Source organism: Pseudophryne corroboree, chromosome 2 (assembly GCF_028390025.1).
Source record: "Pseudophryne corroboree isolate aPseCor3 chromosome 2, aPseCor3.hap2, whole genome shotgun sequence".
Lineage (NCBI taxonomy): Eukaryota > Metazoa > Chordata > Amphibia > Anura > Myobatrachidae > Pseudophryne > Pseudophryne corroboree.
Genome location: NC_086445.1, coordinates 184,311,258 through 184,333,123, shown reverse-complemented (window position 1 = coordinate 184,333,123; position 21,866 = coordinate 184,311,258). Strand labels below are relative to the sequence as shown.

The following is a 21,866-nucleotide window of genomic DNA, read 5'->3' as shown; positions in this document are numbered from 1 at the left end:
GTTGGGGTTAGCAGGCTCCCATAGAGACACAACCCCTTAAACAGGTAGTACTGTGTTCTTGGACAGTATAGATACCGAGGTATCTATTGTAGGGGAATTTCCCAGACCTTTTTATCCACTGTAGGGAAGGGAAGGTCTGAAAAGATCATTTAACTCCTTAATGGAGATCTCCCGTAGAGAATCTGGAATATTTAACACATTCCTTATATCAGAAATAATTAACTCTATCCCCTAAGATAGAGTACTGTCCACTACTTTTAAAGAAGTACGAATTTCTCCTCCCTCAATCTCTCGCATCTCCTCAACAGATATTTAGAGGAGGACAGGGTATAATGCGCGACTATGCGTGTTAGATTAGGAGGGTGAGACGGCTGTCTGTACACTATCTTTATACATTAGATCAGCAACAGACTTCCTAAGCTCCTGTATAGGAGCAGCAAGGAAAGATACATGTCAGACAACATAATATTCAAGGACAGCAGGCACACTGTTTTGAGTTTTTCCTCCTCCCACTGCTGCCTGGTAGACAACAACGTTTCATATACAAGGTGGGGGATGGTAGCTGACAGTGAGAGTATGCACACCCACAAGTCTGAGCCAGTTTTACCCAGTTTTATGTAGAGATCCCACATGAATTTTAAACTACACATATGTATATAAAAAAATAATAACAACAACAACAAATATATATATCTCTATCTCTATATCAGTGTGTAACCGGCACTCAATACCTCATTCACAATTGCCCCGGTGTCCTCCCTTGCTGGACGCAATCATATAACTTGGAGAATGGGTGGCACTCACGGAGAACTGGAACAGCAGTAATAAAGACAGAGACTAAGCACTAATCTCCCAGATGCGGCAACGTTTCAGTTATATTTTTACTTTAGTCAGAATGCCACCCATTCTCCAAGATATACATATATACACACACACACACACATATATATATATATATATATATATATATACACACACACAATATAAATCTAATATATATATATATATATATATATATATATATATATATATATATATATACCTACTTACATACACACACATAAACACACACACATATACATATATATCCCACACAGATTATATAGAGAGCAGCCAACCTGTTCTTGTAAATCACCACTGAAGCCTCGCTGGCTACATTGTTCACATACTGTATGAGAAACTCCGCAGGGGAAGGTGAAAACCTGATGTGACAGACATTACACACACCCTTTTTCACCATGCTGACAGGTAAACTATAACACCCACATACAAACACAGGTACAAGCAAGCCTGCATAGCCTAGTATGTGTGGAGAAGACCCAGAGAGGAGGGACCAGCACACCAGCCTGTACAGACTCAATAAGACTGTTAGGCTATTATAAGTGTTTTATATTGTTTCAGGAGCCTGTTTAAGGGTCCTACAGCGGGCTCTCCCCCTTACAACTCCCTTGTATCGAGTTTTGGGTTCACCCCAAGGGAAGTCAGTATGCCCGCCCTGCGATCGCGCCGCACATAGAACCGGGGCTCCCGGTTGTCACTCACCACTCTGCTGACCTTCAGGCTCTGTACTGGGGGTGTGCAGCGTGCTGCGGGGTGTGTGCGCGAGCGCGCAAAGCCTGCGGTACACGGACCCTCAGGACCGTTGCCCTGTCAGCGGGATCCAACTCCGCACCCCCAAGAGGCCGGAGTTTGTCCAGTGTTCCTCGGTGCAGGTAGGCTGTTGCCCAACAGTCTACCTGAAAATAAAAAAGTTTAAAATAAACTGAAGGAAAAAAATCCTCTGGAGCTCCAGAGTGCATCCTCTTCTGGGTGCACATTTTTCTGAACTGAGCTGTGGGGGAGGGCATAGAGGGGAGGAACCAGCACACCCTGTTTGAAGAATTTAATGCGCACCGGCTCCTTTGGACCCCATCTATACCCCATCGTACTAAGTGACCCCAGTATCCCTTAGGGATGTTACAGAAAAACCCTTACAGTAAATACAGCTAGATGAAATATTAATCATGTCAGATAATATGTAGAAACTATTAATTTACAATAGAAGATAATTTTGTTTCTGCAAGCATTTTACCAGTTACCATCACTGGATGAAACCCACCACAAAAGTGCTAGAGGAAGATACAAGGAGATTAATACTTACTGTCTCATACTATGCAGACTTTTGGCTAATCTTAACCCCTCAAGGCAGAATGACTTGGACTCCGAAACACTTCCAAGACGGCTCAGGGTGCTGACAAGGTCCTGGGAGCAACTTAACAAATCAGCAAGTACCTGCCATTTCTGAAGAAGGTTCTCTCCTAATTAGATGTAAAAAAAAAACAAAATATAAAATAAGATTTTACTCACCGGTAAATCTATTTCTCGTAGTCCGTAGTGGATGCTGGGAACTCCGTCAGGACCATGGGGAATAGCGGGCTCCGAAGGAGGCTGGGCACTCTAGAAAGATTTATGACTACCTGGTGTGCACTGGCTCCTCCCACTATGACCCTCCTCCAAGCCTCAGTTAGGACACTGTGCCCGGACGAGTTGACATAATAAGGAAGGATTTTGAATCCCGGGTAAGACTCATACCAGCCACACCAATCACACCGTACAACTCGTGATACTATATCCAGTTTGACAGTATGAAAACAACTGAGCCTCTCAACAGATGGCTCAACAATAACCCTTTAGTTAGCAATAACTATTTACAAGTATTGCAGACAATCCGCACTTGGGATGGGCGCCCAGCATCCACTACGGACTACGAGAAATAGATTTACCGGTGAGTAAAATCTTATTTTCTCTGACGTCCTAGTGGATGCTGGGAACTCCGTAAGGACCATGGGGATTATACCAAAGCTCCCAAACGGGCAGGAGAGTGCGGATGACTCTGCAGCACCGAATGAGAGAACTCAAGGTCCTCCTCAGCCAGGGTATCAATTTTGTAGAATTATGCAAACGTGTTTGCCCCTGACCAAGTAACAGCTCGGCAAAGTTGTAAAGCCGAGACCCCTCGGGCAGCCGCCCAAGATGAGCCCCCCTTCCCTGTGGAATGGGCTTTCACTGATTTAGGATGCGGCAGTCCAGCCGCAGAATGCTCCTGCTGAATCGTGTCACAGATCCAGCGAGCGATAGTCTGCTTAGAAGCAGGAGCACCCAGCCTGTTGGGTGCATACAGGATAAATAGCGAGTCAATTTTCCTGACTCCAGCCGTCCTGGAAACATAATTTTTCAAGGCCCTGACTACGTCCAGTAACTTGGAATCCTCCAAGTCCCTAGCAGCCGCAGGCACCACAATAGGTTGGTTCAAGTGAAAAACTGATACCACCTTAAGGAGAAACTGGGGACGAGTCCTCAATTCTGCCCTATCCATATGGAAAATCAGATAAGGACTTTTATATGACAAAGCCGCCAATTCTGATACACGCCTGGCCGAAACCAAGGCCAATAACATGACCACTTTCAACGTGAGATATTTTAGATCCACGGTTTTTAGTGGTTCAAACCAATGTGATTTTAAGAAAACTCAACACCACGTTGAGATCCCAAGGTGCCACTGGAGGCACAACTGGGGGCTGAATATGCAGCACTCCTTTTACAATGTCTGAACTTCAGGTACTGAAGCTAATTTTTTCTGGAAGAAAATCGACAGAGCCGAGATCTGTATCTTAATGGAGCCTAATTTTAGGCCCGTAGACACTCCTGCTTGTAGGAAATGCAGAAATCGACCTAGTTGAAATTCCTCTGTTGGGGCCTTTTTGGCCTCACACCAAGCAACATATTTCCGCCATATGCGGTGATAATGTTTTGCAGTAACATCTTTCCTGGCTTGAATCAGCGTAGGAATGACTTCCTCCGGAATGCCCTTTTCCTTTAGGATCCGGCGTTCAACCGCCATGCCATCAAAACGTAGCCGCGGTAAGTCTTGGAACAGACAGGGCCCCTGCTGCAGCAGGTCCTGTCTGAGCGGCAGAGGCCATGGGTCCTCTGATATATAGTTTCTTGAAGTTCTGGGTACCAGGCTCTTCTTGGCCAATCCGGAACCACGAGTATCGTTCTCACTCCTCGCCTTCTTATTATTCTCAGTACCTTTGGTATGAGAGGCAGAGGGGGGAACACATAAACCGACTGGTACACCCACGGTGTTACCAGAGCGTCCACAGCTATCGCCTGAAGGTCCCTTGACCTGGCGCAATATCTTTTATAGCTTTTTGTTGAGGTGGGACGCCTTCATGTCCACCTGTGGCCTTTCCCAATGGTGTACAATCCTTTGGAAGACTTCTGGATGAAGTCCCCACACTCTCGGGTGGAAGTCGTGTCTGCTGAGAAGATCTGCTTCCCAGTTGTCCACTCCAGGAATGAACACTGCTGACAGTGTTAACACATGATTTTCCGCCCATCGGAGAATCCTTGTGGCTTCTGCCATCGCCATCCTGCTTCTTGTGCCGCCCTGTTGGTTTACATGGGCGACTGCCGTGATGTTGCCTGATTGGATCAGGACCGGCTGGTTTTGAAGCAGAGGCCTTGCCTGACTCAGGGCATTGTAAATGTCCCTCTGTTCCAGAATATTTATGTAGGGAAGTCACCTGACTTGACCAAAGTCCCTGGAAGGTTCTTCCCTGTGTGACTGCCCCCCAGCCTCAAAGGCTGGCATCCATGGTCACTAGGACCTAGTCCTGTATGTCGAACCTGCGGCCCTCTTAAAGATGGGCACTCTGCAGCCACTACAGTAGAGATACCCTGGTCCTTGGAGACAGGGTTATCAGCCTAATGCATCTGAAGATGCGACCCGGACCACTTGTCTAACAGGTCCCCCTGAAAAGTTCTTGCATGGAACCTGCCGAATGGGATTGCTTCGTAGGAAGCTATCATTTTTCCCAGGACTCGCGTGCAATGATGCACCGATAACTGTTTTGGCTTCAGGAGGTCTCTGACTAGAGATGACAGCTCCTTGGCTTTCTCCTCCTGGAGAAACACTTATTTCTGGTCTGTGTCCAGAACCATCCCCAGGAACAGTAGACGTGTCGTAGGAACCAGCTGTGACTCTGGACTGTTTAGAATCCAACCGTGCTGTTGTAGCACTTTCCAAAATAGTGCTACCCCGACTAGCAACTGCTCCTTGGACCTCGCCCTTATAAGGAGATTGTCCAAATACGGGATAATTAAAAACTCCCCTTTTCGAAGGAGTATCCCCATTCCGGCCATTACCATGGTAACACCCTCGGTGCCCTGTACAGTCCAAACGGCAGAGTCTGGACTTGGTAATGGTAATCCTGTACCACAATCTGAGGTACTCCTGGCGAGGATAGTAAATAGGGACATGCAGGTAAGCATCCTTGATGTCCCGGGATACCATGTAATCCCCCTCGTCCAGGCTTGCAATAACCGCCCTGAGCGATTCCATCTTGAACTTGAATTTTTTATGTATGTGTTCAAGGATTTTAAATATAAAAAAGGGTCACACCGAACCATGCGGTTTCGGTACCCCAAATGTGGAATAGTAACCCCGTCCTTGTTGGAGTAGGGGCACCTTAAGTATTACCTGCTGGGAATACAGCTTATTAATTGCCTCTAGCACAGCCTCCCTGCCTGAGGGAGTTGTCGGCAAGGCATATTTGAGGAAACGGCGGGGGGAAGACATATCGAATTCCAGCATGTACCCCTGAAATACTACTTGAATGAAACAGGGATCCACCTGTGAGCGAGCCCACTGATCGCTGAAATTTTTGAGACGGCCCCCCACCGTACCTGGCTACACCTGTGGAGCCCCCGCGTCATGCTGTGGACTCAGAGGAAGCGAGAGAAGAATTATGATTCTGGGAACAGGCTGACTGGTGCAGCTTTTTCCCTCTTCCCTTGTCTCTGTACAGAAAGGAAGCGCCATTGACCCGCTTGCTTTTCTGAAGCCGAAAGGACTGTACCAGATAATACAGTGCTTTCTTAGTCTGTGAGGAAACTTGAGGTAAAAATATTTCTTCCCAGCTGTTGCTGCGGATACGAGGTCCCAGAGACCATCCCCAAATAATTCCTCACCCTTATAAGGCAGAATCTCTATGCACCTTTTAAGGGCAGCATCACCTGTCCAGTGACAGGTCTCTAATACCCTCCTGACAGAATGGACATTACATTCATTTTGGATGCCAGCCGGCAAAATATCCCTCTGTGCATCCCTCATATATAAGACGACGTCTTTAATATGTTCTCATGTTAGCAAACTAGTATGTTTGACAGGGTCACCGACCACGCTGCAGCAGCACGCTCTGCAGGTTTCAGTCTAGTACCTGAGTGTGTAAATACAGACTTCAGGATAGCCTCCTGCTTTTTATCAACAGGTACCTTCAAAGTGGCCGTTCCTAAAACTGCAGCGCCAAACCTATTTTGACAACCGTGTGAGCGCCTTATCCACCCTAGGGGATATCTCCCAGCGTAACTTATCCCCTGGCGGGAAAAGGTACGCCTTCAGTAACTTTTTAGAAATTACCAGTTTCTTATCAGGGGGAACCCACGCTTTTCACACACTTCATTCATTCATCTGATGGGGGAACAAAACACTGCCTGCTTTTTCTCCCCAAACATAAAAACCCATTTTTTAGAGGTTAATGTCATAAATGTGTAACACATTTTTTATTGCCGGGATCAAGTCACGGATGTTCCTAGTGGATTGTGTATATGTCTCAACCTAGTCGACACTGGAGTCAGACTCCGTGTCGACATCTGTGTCTGCCATCTGAATGAGCGGGCGTTTTTGAGCCCCTGATGGCCTTTGAGACGCCTGGGCAGGCACGGGCTGAGAAGCCGGCTGTCCCACAGCTGTTACGTCATCCACCCTTTTATGTAAGGAGTTGACACTGTCGGTTAATACCGTTTACCTAACCATCCACTCTGGTGTCGGCCCCACAGGGGGCGACATCACATTTATCGGCATCTGCTCCGTCACTATATAAGCCTCCTCCTCAAACCTGTCGACACAGCTGTACCGACACACCGCACACACACAGGGAATGCTCTGACTGAGGACAGGACCCACAAAGCCCTTTGGGGAGACAGAGAGAGAGTATGCCAGCACACACCAGAGCGCTATATAATGTGGGGATTAACACTATAACTGAGTGAATTTTCCCCCATAGCTGCTTGTATATACAATATTGCGCCTAAATTTAGTGCCCCCCCCTCTCTTTTTAACCCTTTGAGCCTGAAAACTACAGGGGAGAGCCTGGGGAGCTTTCTTCCAGTTGCACTGTGAAGAGAAAATGGCGCCAGTGTGTCTGAGGGAGTTAGCTCCGCCCCTTTTCCGCGGCCTATTCTCCCGCTTTTTCCTGGATTCTGGCAGGGGTGTTCACCACATATATAGCCTCTGGGGCTATATATTGTGGTATTTTTGCCAGCCAAGGTGTTTTTATTGCTGCTCAGGGCGCCCCCCCCCCCCAGCGCCCTGCACCCTCAGTGACCGGAGTGTGAAGTGTGCATGAGGAGCAATGGCGCACAGCTGCAGTGCTGTGCGCTACCTTGGTGAAGACTGATGTCTTCTGCCGCCGATTTTCCGGACCTCTTCTTGCTTCTGGCTCTGTAAGGGGGACGGCGGCGCGGCTCCAGGACCGAACACCAAGGACTGGGCCTGCGGTCGATCCCTCTGGAGCTAATGGTGTCCAGTAGCCTAAGAAGCCCAATCCGGCTGCAAGCAGGCGAGTTCGCTTCTTCTCCCCTTAGTCCCTCGCTGCAGTGAGCCTGTTGCCAGCAGGTCTCACTGAAAATAAAAAACCTAATTCTATACTTTCTTTCTAGAGGCTCAGGAGAGCCCCTAGTGTGCATCCAACCTCGGCCGGGCACAAGATCTAACTGAGGCTTGGAGGAGGGTCATAGTGGGAGGAGCCAGTGCACACCAGGTAGTCATAAATCTTTCTAGAGTGCCCAGCCTCCTTCGGAGCCCGCTATTCCCCATGGTCCTTACGGAGTTCCCAGCATCCACTAGGACATCAGAGAAATAAAGATGCGAGCCAGGTTCTGCAAACCCAGCAACTCCAAATCAATGGGACTGGTCTTAATGTCAGCAAATTCCATGCAAATTGTCATTGCTTAACGTACCATTATCCACAAAGCGCACTTCTGATGTAGCTTTCGGAGTAGACAACACATCATTTCCAAGTAAAAGAAGAACAATGCTTCTTAGCAATTTGTGAGCTTCAGTCAAAGCAGTCTCTGGGTTATGCCAACCTAGAAGTGCCAAGATAGAAGACCTAGACATTAAACAAAGACCACTTCAGACATGGTAAATTAAAAATCAAAATAGCCGAGTGTTTAAAGCCATCGTCCATAGGTTGGCAAACGAGACAATGGCATATTAAAGAGGCAAAATTAATTTTTAGAGTTATATTGCTAAGTAATTATGCTGAGATTACTAGATTAGCTAGTAGTGAAAATACTTTGCCTGAAATCACCTCCTGAAGTGCAGACAGTCTCTTTGTTGCAATATGAAAGATAGCTTGTGAATAACCAACCTTCTTTGGCAACATCCAACCATGTAAACCAGCTCCGCAGTCAGCGTTTGCTTAGTTACAGGTGTTGCTAATGAATCTCCATTAACCACAGTTACCTTCCAAATTGCAGCAAGTGTTGCCGGTTCAAAATTCTGGCATTTCAGGCCCAAAGCTATGTAGATACTATGCAGAATTTGCCCAACGATGCTAGAATCATACCGTCAAAAATTATCCAGAAAAAGGCTGATGTACTTGTGTACACACTATCCAATAATTGTTTAGTTCTAAACAAATCTATTCAATACCAAATCATTTCACCGATCGTGCCTCCATAAACTATACACTAGCCAATAAGGCAACACTACACACACTACATTTTCCAAACGATATCCGGAGCCGATCCACTTAGTTTTGCACCATACAAACTAAACAAATATAGGGCCAACTACCCAATATCTATCAGGTTGGCCCAAGAATTGTATAGAGCTTAAATCCAATATCAAGTAACATGAGTTCTTCCTAAGACTGCATAGGCATTAAATAAAAAAAAGACAGACAAAAATACATAACAGTTTCAGTTGTTAAAATATTCATTCAGGGAAGAGATGAACCAGTGACGGCTATAGAAAAAAAAACAAAAAAACAAAACAAACAAACACACACATCAGTAAACTTAGGGATATGAAGCATGGGATACTTCTGGTAATGTACTAAAGTAAGTGGGACATTTTTAGTTAAGGTGTTACTACCAGAAGTAAGGTTTACATCATATTACCGGTATCCGTTCACATGGTCGACCATGTTATGGTCGACAGTCATTAGGTCAACCACTATTGGTCGACATTGACATGGTCGACATGGACACATGGTCGACATATGGAAATGGTCGACACATGAAAGGTCGACATGAGTTTAACTTTTTTTTCTTTTGGGGAACTTTTCCATACTTTACGATCTACATGGACTACGATTGGAACGGTAAAGTGTGCCGAGCGAAGCGGTAGCGGAGCGAAGGCACCATGCCCGAAGCATGGCGAGCGAAGCGAGCCATGCGAGGGGACGTGGTGCACTAATTGGGGTTCCCAGTCACTTTACGCAAAAAACGACACAAAAAAAAGTAAAAAAATGCACGTCGACCTTTTCATATGTCGACCTTTCATGTGTCGACCATGTGTCCATGTCGACCAATAGTGGTCGACCTAATGACTGTCGACCATAACATGGTCGACCATTCATACCGGAACCCATATTACCTTGGGCACAAAGTTGCTTGTAGAGATCTGGGAGTAGAATAGCTGGCGGAAGCCTAATAAACATTGAGAGCTCCTGCAAAACGTGGACCTTTAATAGGTACCAAGCTTTGGAAGACTTCTGTAGAGATGGGTGTTGAAGAAGACTCACAAGAAGTTCGACCCCTTTTTTAACCTGCAAATTCCAAACAAATAGAGGGCCACAAGTAATTACACACAATAAATCATAGGTTCTCAAACTCAGTCCCCAGGACCCCAAACCCTTCATGTTTTCCAGGTCTCCTCACAGCATCACAAGTGAAATAATTAGCTCCACCTGTGCATGTTTGAAAATGTGTCAGTGAGTAATTACTATACCTGTGCACCTTCTAGGTCACCTGTAAAACGTAACCTGTATGGGGTCCTGAGGACAGAGTTTGAGAATCACTGCATTAAATGAAGGCAATGGTAAAAAGCCCACCCGCTATGCAGATCACTGGAAAAGGAACAGATTAGGAGCAGGAAGAACACAGGGACAGAGTAGGAATCATAACTCTAAAGGTGTGTACACACGGTAAGATATTTTCTTCCGATTCTGACTATATAGTCAGAATCGGAAGAAAATATAGTGCAGATCGCAAGGTGACAGTCACCTTGCGATCCCGATCCGATGCGCGGCCCCGCGCGGTCGGCATCGGAAGAAAAAATAAGAATTTACTTACCGATAATTCTATTTCTCGGAGTCCGTAGTGGATGCTGGGGTTCCTGAAAGGACCATGGGGAATAGCGGCTCCGCAGGAGACAGGGCACAAAAAGTAAAGCTTTAGGATCAGGTGGTGTGCACTGGCTCCTCCCCCTATGACCCTCCTCCAAGCCAGTTAGGTACTGTGCCCGGACGAGCGTACACAATAAGGGAGGAATTTTGAATCCCGGGTAAGACTCATACCAGCCACACCAATCACACTGTACAACCTGTGATCTGAACCCAGTTAACAGTATGATAACAGCGGAGCCTCTGAAAAGATGGCTCACAACAACAATAACCCGATTTAGTTAGCAATAACTATGTACAAGTATTGCAGATAATCCGCACTTGGGATGGGCGCCCAGCATCCACTACGGACTCCGAGAAATAGAATTATCGGTAAGTAAATTCTTATTTTCTCTATCGTCCTTGTGGATGCTGGGGTTCCTGAAAGGACCATGGGGATTATACCAAAGCTCCCAAACGGGCGGGAGAGTGCGGATGACTCTGCAGCACCGAATGAGAGAACTCCAGGTCCTCTTTAGCCAGAGTATCAAATTTGTAAAATTTTACAAACGTGTTCTCCCCTGACCACGTAGCTGCTCGGCAGAGTTGTAATGCCGAGACCCCTCGGGCAGCCGCCCAGGATGAGCCCACCTTCCTTGTGGAATGGGCCTTAACAGAATTAGGCTGTGGTAGGCCTGCCACAGAATGTGCAAGTTGAATCGTGTTACAAATCCAACGAGCAATCGACTGCTTAGAAGCAGGTGCACCCAACTTGTTGGGTGCATACAGTATAAACAGCGAGTCAGATTTTCTGACTCCAGCCGTCCTTGAAATGTATATCTTTAAGCTCTGACAACGTCCAACAACTTGGAGTCTTCCAAGTCGTTTGTAGCCGCAGGCACTACAATAGGCTGGTTCAGGTGAAACGCTGACACCACCTTCGGGAGAAAATGCGGACGCGTCCGCAGCTCTGCCCTATCTGAATGGAAAATTAAATAAGGACTTTTATAAGATAAAGCCGCCAGTTCTGATACTCTCCTGGCCGAAGCCAGGGCCAGTAACATAGTCACTTTCCATGTGAGATATTTCAAATCCACCTTCTTAAGTGGTTCAAACCAATGGGATTTGAGGAAATCTAAAACTACATTTAGATCCCACGGTGCCACCGGAGGCACCACAGGAGGCTGTATATGCAGTACTCCTTTGACAAAAGTCTGGACCTCAGGAACTGAGGCCAATTCTTTTTGGAAGAATATAGACAGGGCCGAAATTTGAACCTTAATAGATCCCAATTTGAGACCCATAGACAATCCTGATTGCAGGAAATGTAGGAAACGACCCAGTTGAAATTCCTCCGTCGGAGCATTCCGACCCTCGCACCATGCCACATATTTCCGCCAAATGCGGTGATAATGCTTTTCGGTGACTTCTTTCCTTGCCTTAATCAAGGTAGGAATGACTTCTTCAGGAATGCCTTTTTCTTTTAGAATCTGGCGTTCAACCGCCATGCCGTCAAACGCAGCCGCGGTAAGTCTTGAAAAAGACAAGGACCCTGCTGAGGCAGGTCCCTTCTCAGAGGTAGAGGCCACGGATCGTCCGTGACCATCTCTTGAAGTTCCGGGTACCAAGTCCTTCTTGGCCAATCCGGAGCCACTAGTATCGTTCTTACTCCTCTTTGCCGTATAATCCTCAATACCTTTGGTATGAGAGGCAGAGGAGGAAACACATATACCGACTGGTACACCCAAGGTGTTACCAGCGCATCCACAGCTATTGCCTGCGGATCTCTTGACCTGGCGCAATACCTGTCCAGTTTTTTGTTGAGGCGAGACGCCATCATGTCCACCATTGGTTTTTCCCAACGGTTTATTATCATGAGGAAAACTTCTGAATGAAGTCCCCACTCTCCCGGGTGAAGATCGTGTCTGCTGAGGAAGTCTGCTTCCCAGTTGTCCACGTCCGGGATGAATACTGCTGACAATGCTATCACGTGATTCTCCGCCCAGCGAAGGATCCTGGCAGCTTCTGCCATTGCACTCCTGCTTCTTGTGCCGCCCTGTCTGTTTACATGGGCGACTGCCGTGATGTTGTCCGACTGGATCAACACCGGTCTTCCTTGAAGCAGAGGTTCCGCCTGGTTTAGAGCATTGTAGATTGCTCTTAGTTCCAGAATGTTTATGTGAAGAGACTTTTCCAGGCTCGTCCACACTCCCTGGAAGTTTCTTCCCTGTGTGACTGCTCCCCAGCCTCTCAGGCTGGCGTCCGTGGTCACCAGGATCCAATCCTGTATGCCGAATCTGCGGCCCTCCAGTAGATGAGCCTCCTGCAACCACCACAGAAGAGATACCCTTGTCCTTGGAGACAGGGTTATCCGCTGATGCATCTGAAGATGCGATCCGGACCATTCGTCCAGCAAATCTCCCTGAAAATGTTTTGCGTGAGATCTGCCGAATGGAATCGCTTCGTAAGAAGCCACCATTTTTCCCAGGCCTCCTGTGCATTAATGCACTGATACTTGGCCTGGTTTTAGGAGGTTTCTGACTAGGTCGGATAACTCCCTGGCTTTCCCCTCCAGGAGAAATACCTTTTTCTGGACTATGCCCAGAATCATTCCTGGGAACAGCAGACGTATCATCGGAAAACACAGCTGCGATTTTTGGAATATTTAGAATCCACTCGTGCTATCGTAGAACTACTTTAGATAGTTCTTTTCCGACCTCCAACTGTTCTCTGGAACTTGCCCCTTTCAGGATATCGTCCAAGTAAGGGATAATTAAGATGCCCTTTTCTTTGAAGAGAGTCATCTTTTCGGCCATTACCTTGGTAAAGGCCCGGGGTGCCGTGGATAATTCAACGGCAACTTTTGAAACTGATATTGACAGTTCTGTATCACGAACCCGATGTACCCTTGTTGAGAAGGGCAAATTTGGACATGGAGGTAATCCTTGATGTCCAGGGACACCATATAGTCCCCTTCTTTCCGGTTCGCTATCACTGCTCTGAGTGACTCCATCTTGATTTGAACCTTTATGTAAGTGTTCAAAGATTTCAGATTTAGACTATGTCTCACCAAGCCGTCTGGCTTCAGTACCACCATATAGTGTGGAAGACTAATACCCTATTCCTTGTTGTAGGAGGGGTACTTTGATTATCACCTGCTGGAAATACAGCTTGTGAATTTTTCCCAATACTGCCTCCCTGTTGGAGGGAGCCGTTGGTAACGCAGACTTCGGGAACCTGCGAGGAAAAGATGTCTCGACTCTCCAATCTGTACCCCTGGGATAATACTAGTACGATCCAGGGGTCAACTTGCGAGTGATCCCACTGCGCGTTGAGACTCTTGAGACTACACCCCCACCTAACCTGAGTCCGCTTACACGGCCCCAGCGTCATGCTGGGGACTTGGCAGACGCGGTGGAAGGCTTCCTTTCCTGGGAAGGAGCTGTCTGCTGCAGTCTACTTCCCTTTCCTCTATGTCTGGGCAGATATGACTGGCCTTTTGCCCGCTTGCCCTCATGGGAACGGAAGGATTGAGGCTGAAAAGACGGTGTCTGTTTCTGCTGAGATGTAACTTGGGGTAAAAAGGTTGGATTTCCAGCTGTTGCCGAGACCCCCAGGTCCGTTGGACCGACCCCAAATAACTCTTTCCCTTTATACGGCCATACTTCCATGTGTCGTATGGGATATGTATCACCTGACCACTGTCGTGTCCATGACATCTTCTGGGAGATATGGATCACGCACTTATTTTGATGCCAGAGTGCACATATCCCTCTGTGCATCTCGCATACATAAATATATAATGCATCCTATTAAATGCTCTATATCAATCAAATATTTTCAGTCAGGGAAACCGACCAAGCCAACCCAGCACTGCATCTCCAGGCTGATGGCGATCGCTGGTCGCAGTATAACCACCTTATGTGTGTATATACTTTTTAGGATATTTTTCCAGCTGCCTATCAGCTGGCTCCTTGAGGGCGGCCGTATCTGGCGACGGTAACGCCACTTGATAAGCGTGTGAGCGCCTTATTCATTCCCAACGCGCCCTAACTTCTGGCGGGAAAGGGTATAACGCCAATATTTGCTATCGGGGTACACCCACGCATCATCACACACTTTATTTTATTTTATCTGATTCAGGAAAAACTACAGGTAGTTTTTTCACTCCCACATAATACCCTTTTTTGTGGTACTTGTAGTATCAGAAATATGTAACACCTCCTTCATTGCCCTTAACGTGTGGCCCTAATAAGGAATACGTTTGTTTATTCACCGTCGACACTGGATTCAGTGTCGGTGTCTGTGTCGACCGACTGAGGTAAATGGGCGTTATTAAAAACCCCTGACGGTGTTTCTGAGACGCCTGGACCGGTACTAATTGTTTGTCGGCCGTCTCATGTCGTCAACCGACCTTGCAGCGTGTTGACATTCTCACGTAATTCCCTAAATAAGCCATCCATACCGGTGTCGACTCCCTAGAGAGTGACATCACCATCATAGGCAATTGCTCCGCCTCCTCCAACATCGTCCTCATACATGTCGACACACACGTACCGACACACAGCACACACACCGGGAATGCTCTGACAGAGGACAGGACCCCACTAGCCCTTTGGAGAGACAGAGGGAGAGTTTGCCAGCACACACCAAAAAAACGCTATAATTACATAGGGACAACCTTATATAAGTGTTTCTCCCTTATAGCATCTTTAATATATTTATGTCGCCAATTTAGTGCCCCCCCTCTCTGTTTAAACCCTGTTTCTGTAGTGCAGTGCAGGGGAGAGCCTGGGAGCCTTCTCTCCAGCCTTTCTGTGAGAGAAAATGGCGCTGTGTGCTGAGGAGATAGGCCCCGCCCCTTTTTCGGCGGGCTCGTCTCCCGCTATTTATTGTATTTAGGCAGGGGTTAAATATCTCCATATAGCCTCTGGGGGCTATATGTGAGGTATTTTTAGCCTTATATAGGTTTACATTTGCCTCCCAGGGCGCCCCCCCCCAGCGCCCTGCACCCTCAGTGACTGCCGTGTGAAGTGTGCTGAGAGGAAAATGGCGCACAGCTGCAGTGCTGTGCGCTACCTTTAGAAGACTGCAGGAGTCTTCAGCCGCCGATTCTGGACCTCTTCTTGCTTCAGCATCTGCGAGGGGGCCGGCGGCGAGGCTCCGGTGACCATCCAGGCTGTACCTGTGATCGTCCCTCTGGAGCTTCATGTCCAGTAGCCAAGAAGCCAATCCATCCTGCACGCAGGTGAGTTCACTTCTTCTCCCCTCTGTCCCTCGTTGCAGTGATCCTGTTGCCAGCAGGAATCACTGTAAAATAAAAAACCTAAGCTAAACTTCTCTAAGCAGCTCTTTATGAGAGCCACCTAGAATTGCACCCTTCTCGGCCGGGCACAAAAATCTAACTGGCTTGGAGGAGGGTCATAGGGGGAGGAGCCAGTGCACACCACCTGATCCTAAAGCTTTACTTTTTGTGCCCTGTCTCCTGCGGAGCCGCTATTCCCCATGGTCCTTTCAGGAACCCCAGCATCCACAAGGACGATAGAGAAAATAGGCTGTGCAGGCAAGTCAATCCTGACTATCTCTATAGAAGAGATAGTCAGGATTGAAATCGCACATAGCCAGCATCGCAAGCACAGTTATTATGTGCTTGCGATACTGGCTAAGTGCCGACCCGGCCCCCTGTCGCACGGTGAGAATCGGATAAGTCCGAATCTCACCGTGTGTATGCACCATAAGGGTGTGTACACACGGTGAGATCCTTGCTATGTCCTATTTTTACTTGCGATTTCCCTTGAACTCCCCGGAGGCCAGATAGGACAGATTTTGACTAACTTTTCTTGAGATCTGTACTATGTGTGCTTACGATTTTGGCTTATGTGAGATTTTGGCTTATGTGAGATGTCATTGACATGTGAGAAGAACTAGATAGTACACCGATCTAGCAAGGATTGACTTGCCTGCACAGTCTATCTTTTCTTGCGATGCCGACCTGGCGGGACCGCGCATCGGGATCGCAAGGTGACTTTCACCTTGCGATCTGCACTAACTTTTCTTACGATTTTGACTATATAGTCAAAATCTTAAGAAAAAATCTCACCGTGTGTACACACCCTTAGAAGTAAAACAGTACAAAAAATATATATATTCTTCCCCATACTGCAAAAGGAGAAACACTATCGGGGTACCCAATCTGCCAAGAGGGAACATGGGGTGCAAAAAACATCAGTTTCTCACTTTTTCCTGATGTTTCACAGTAATAAATATATATATATATATATATATATATATTTTTTTTTTTTTTTTTTACAAGCCATCAAATATGGATTGCCTATTAAGAAAAAATAAAATAAAATAATTTTCTCATGAAAATACACAGGTCCAGTGAAACCTGTGCATTTTTGTTGGCCGCAGCTCCATTTTCATACAGTTTTCGGGAATTTGGTTTAGTCTGTCTGAGGCAGGTGAAACAAAATCCCTGATAAACCGCAGCACTCGGCGGCTTATTTGATTGGATAGTCCCGAGTCATTGGATACCCCTCTAGATAGCAATTTTTAAAGCACCTATGATGAAAATATTAAAGACACTGGAGTCCCTAATGGATATCCAGAGTAGTGAAGACAGAGGCATAAATAGAATAATTTGAATTGTGTTGCAATCCAATGCTTGGTGCCTTCTGTTTAAGGAGGTCTCCTGGTGTAGACTAATTAGCTGCGTGATAGATTCAAAGATAGAAACTTTGCAAAAAGATATGGTAAGTGTCAAAAATTGTGTAGTAGACCATACTGATAGGTTGTTGGTAGAGGTCAAAGGTTGCTCCAACACTTCTGCTGTTTGTTGTCAGATAAGGAATTATGCTTACAGCACCTGATATTCTCTGGTGGTCTCCCCTCTGGGTACTGATCAGGCTTATCACTGTTTTGCTTCCAAGATCAGATGGGATCGGGCACCAAGCATTGGATTGCAACACAATTCAAATTATTCTATTTATGCCTCTGTCTTCACTACTCTGGATATCCATTAGGGACTCCAGTGTCTTTAATATTTTCACCATAGGCGCTTTAAAATGTACTATTTGAATTTTAAAAATTATGGTCACCCTTGATAAATGGATCAATTTAAGAGGTGATAATCCATCTGTGTGGATTCTGTGTAATTATCCTTTATGTTGTATGTAATTAAAAGTTAAGTTTTAGAATTTATCATTTCCAAGTGTGCCCCAACACAGAGTCTCTTTTCCTTTGTTCCAATGCATACATCCCACTGACTCTGGGAGCACCACCAACTTCAGAGATTAGACACCCATTTTAGGGGATATATAACTAAACTTCTTTATTGTTGGTTTTATAGAGGCCATACATAAGAGCCAATTTTCTCAATATTTACCTTTTGTCCTGTGCAGTACCACACAATTCTACTGTTGTACCCCTCTAGATAGAGATAGTAAAGCAAGAAGAACCACCATAGGACCTGGTGACAGGTTTTACCTGGTTTGTAACTCGGCAGAGACGACTACGGAGAAGCAGACATGATCGCTCAGCCAACATGTAGCTTTCACTGGCAATGTCTGCACACTGCAAAGCTGATTCTGCCTCTTGGAGAGCAATCTGAGGAAAGAAGTTAAAATGACAAATGGGGAGAGGGGTGGGGGAAGGGACTTGTCAGACCATTAACTCCTAACAGAGCTTAAACAGATATATTCACTGAAATGATTTCTGCAAAAATAATAAAAAGAATGTGCTGTGAAAACCACTGTATAATAGGTCATTCCATGTCAGTTCAACCAGGTATGTCCTCCACCCACCTTGGATTTTTATTACATTTTTTTTAGTTAAATATTGATTTTTTTTAATGTATTAAATTTACTAGTCGCAGCTTCTTAATCCAGTTGATTTAAAGTAGAACGAATGTTTACTAAGGAATTACCATGAAATATGGACCCCTAAGGTAACTTTTCCTCCCAAACAAACAAGGAGGAACAAGATGTGCTGGTACACATCATGAAATGAAACCAATCAACAAATGTGTGGTCCTGGCCTTCAAGGTTTTTTTCCTTTTATTCACGTCCGCTGTATAACTGAAGTGCCTACTATCCAAGGAAGTACGGAAAGGACGGTCTGCTGACACTTTAAGGAAAATTAGACTGTTACAACAGGTTCCAAACAAGGGAAAAATAGAGGAGATTGTTGACTCAACTTAAGTTATGGACTCAAGTTATGGTTACGTTTTTAAATTTCATGGATTCTTGTGTTTATTACGGTATGTATGCGGTACAACAGTAATTGAACATCAACTTCATGATTTTTTTTCTCCACTATTAAGAGTACCATGCAGAATTTTTTTTTTTTTTTTTGTGGTAGTAATGTACTGTATACCTTTGTTAAGCACCTAAAAAAAAAAAAATGGGATATATGATGTTGATTTAATCTAACATTTTTAAGTGTCTTCGAAAAACCTAAAGCTACTTAAATAATTTGGTTTGGATTTGGGAGGAAAAATTACCTTAGAGGTCCAAATTTTGTGGTGATTCCTAAACACCTGTGATACAAAAACTGGATAATGATTTGTAAATAACTTAATAAATGTCAAAATTAATATGTAATAAACTAATTGTTTACTTAATCCAATGATCAGCAATCCATGAGGGAAATTGGGGGAGATTTATTTATTTTTTTAAAACATGTTTAATAGTCCCTTTTACAGTTTCGACACATTGCGGCAATGTATGGGGCCCTTAAACTGTTTAGTGGCTCATTTTAACAGTGAAAGTGAAACTATGTACACTTGTATCCTCAAGGTCATCAATTTTATTTTTTTATTTAAAAGCCCTGAATGGCAGAAGATACCGGAGAGTATTGGAGGATGTTCATTGACAAGCCCTGTACAACAAATTTTACTAAAAAAATCTGCAACACTCATGCTCTCACTTTTTATTATTCAAAATAAGTCTCATGAAGTGTTCTAGAGCAGTCGCTATAAATATACACTAATTATATATATATATATATATATATATATATATATATAAAAATAAATAAATAAATATAAATCCACAACAGAGGAGCACTCACCAGTCTTCAAAGCAGTTTCTTTATTTTCAATAGATCATAATAGAAAGGGGCTCCATTGTGTATCCTGCACTCTCATCGACAGAACATGAACTCTGGACGCGGGTGCTCCTAATGGGCCACATTGGGGCCACTTGTATACAAAGAGTTCCAGAACATGGAAGGTGCACTCTCGCTAATAAAGTCAGTCAGCCATAGACGTATCTCAACCACCAAGTTTTAATGTCGACGTTTCGGTCTCAAGGAACAGCAGAAGGAAAAAGTGATGGCAAACAGTCCGAATACAACAAGTCTAGTAAGACTAAAAAGCATTGGCCTACCAGAGGACCGGCTTGCAAATCAGAAGATAAGCCATCATCTTGATGGTGCGGGCCTCCACCTGGGGGACCCCCGGGTGGGAGGCAGACTCCTTCAGTTTGCACAGATCTGTCAGCAGTCTACCGCAGATGCCTGGGTGCAATAAGTGGTATCTCACGGTTATGCATTTGCTTTCAAGAAACACCCTCATCAAAGGTTTTTTTTGTACCAGCCCGTCTTCCGTAGAAACAAAGGCCAGGGCTTTGCAAGGGGCAGTTCAGAAATTGCTTCAGTCAGGATTAGTCATTCCAGTTCCTCCTGCACAACGAGGACAGGGATTTACTACAACCTGTTTCTAGTCCAGAAGCCAAATGGGTCGTTCCGGCCCATACTCAATCTCAAAGTGCTGAACAAGTACATTTGGGTACCTCGTTTTCATATGGAGACTTTACGTTCCATCATTTTGGCCATGGAGCCAGGGGATTTTATGGTATCCCTGGATAGCCAGGATGCTTACCTACATGTTCCTATAGCACTGTTCCATCAGCGCTATCTTAGGTTAGCTATCCTCCAACAGCATTTTCAGTTCCAGGCCCTTCCATCTGGATTGGCCACAGCCCCCAGAGTATTTACCAAGATTATAGTGGTAATGGCATCATCCGCCAGCAGGGTATAAGAATATTTCCATACCTCGACGACCTCTTAATTCTGGCAGTGTCTCAGGAATTGTTTCTGTGTCATCTGCAACAGACAATAGCTTATCTGCAGAAGCACGGTTGGCTCATAAATTGGGTAAAGTCGTCTCTGGTTCCTCACAGCGGATGATTCACTTGGGGGCTGTATTGGATTAGAGCCTTCAGAGAATAACATTACCTCTGAACACAATATCCAAGGTTCAGTCAAGGATTCAGGAGCTTCTACACAGTCGAAAGGTATCCATTCACGCACCAATGCGTGTGATGGGATTGAAGGCATCAACATTCTACATGGTGGAATATGCTCATTTTCACTCGAGGCCTCTGTAACGGTCTCATCCTGATCAAATGGAATGGTTTTCATCAGACAATAAAAACGCAGATTTTGGTCCTTCCTCTGGAAGTAAGTAGGTCATTAGCCTGGTGGCTACAGACATCCAATCTGGATAAAGGGAGACACTTTTGGGTATCAGATTGAGAAATTCTGACAACTGATGCCAGTCTTCAGGGCTGGGGAGCGGTGTCAGGAAGGATTTGTTTCCAGGGGCAGTGGACCAAGGAAGAAAGTTGCCTGCCAATAAATATATTGGAACTTCGGGCCATATACATGGCACGGATTCAGGCAAAGGACATCCTTCAGGGGAAACCAGTTAAGATCCGCTCAAACAATACAACGGTAGTAGCATACCTCAACCATCAGGGAGGAACTCGCAGCCAGAAAGCAATGAAGGAGGTAAGTCACACATTAATGTGGGCAGAACTTCATCATCCAGCCTTGTCCACAGTGTTTTATTCTGGGAGTCCTAAAGAGGGAAGCAGATTTTCTCAGTCGACACACCATTCATGCAAATGAATGGGCTATACACCCAGAGGTCTTCCAAACCTGGTCGACAAGTGGGGGTTGCCGCAGATAGATATCATGGCATCCCATCAGAACAACAAAGTTTCTGCATGCAAGTCAAGAACAAAGGATGCCAAAGCGATCTTTGTGGATGCCCTGTCAGTGAGATGGGATTTTCATCTGGGTCTATAGGGGGGTACTCACGGAGCGATCGTTGCTTAAAATCTAAGCAATCTGACTAGATTGCTTAGATTTTAAGCACGATTGCTCCGTGTGTAGCCCCCTCAGCGATAGCGATGCGCAGCCCCGCGCATCGCTATCGCTGCTGCTAGATTGGCCTGCATGCAGGCCAATCTAGCGGGTCGCTCACTTCACCCGCTGGGTGAAGTGAGCGGCCCCCCCGTCTCCCCCCGCACGCTCAGCACAGATCGCGCTGTGCTGAGCGCCGGGAGAGATGTGTGCTGAGCGGTTCGCTCAGCACACATCTCTCTGACATCGGCTGGTGAGTACTGGCCTTAAGTATTTCCA

At 45.7% G+C, this 21,866-nt stretch overlaps 1 protein-coding gene across 1 annotated transcript in view; it reads right to left on the bottom strand.

Moving 5' to 3' along the window:
* The window catches only part of ESPL1 (extra spindle pole bodies like 1, separase), a 340,610-nt gene that overhangs the window by 100,456 nt on the left and 218,288 nt on the right, over nucleotides 1-21,866 (bottom strand). Inside the window, exons 11-17 of the mRNA XM_063950725.1 lie at nucleotides 19,826-19,955; nucleotides 18,940-18,975; nucleotides 18,813-18,825; nucleotides 17,925-18,044; nucleotides 9,710-9,881; nucleotides 8,065-8,193; nucleotides 2,141-2,297 (exon numbers count right to left, since the gene is read on the bottom strand). Of these exons, the coding sequence (XP_063806795.1) occupies nucleotides 2,141-2,297; nucleotides 8,065-8,193; nucleotides 9,710-9,881; nucleotides 17,925-18,044; nucleotides 18,813-18,825; nucleotides 18,940-18,975; nucleotides 19,826-19,955 (757 nt within the window). The remainder of the gene's footprint in view (nucleotides 1-2,140; nucleotides 2,298-8,064; nucleotides 8,194-9,709; nucleotides 9,882-17,924; nucleotides 18,045-18,812; nucleotides 18,826-18,939; nucleotides 18,976-19,825; nucleotides 19,956-21,866) is intronic.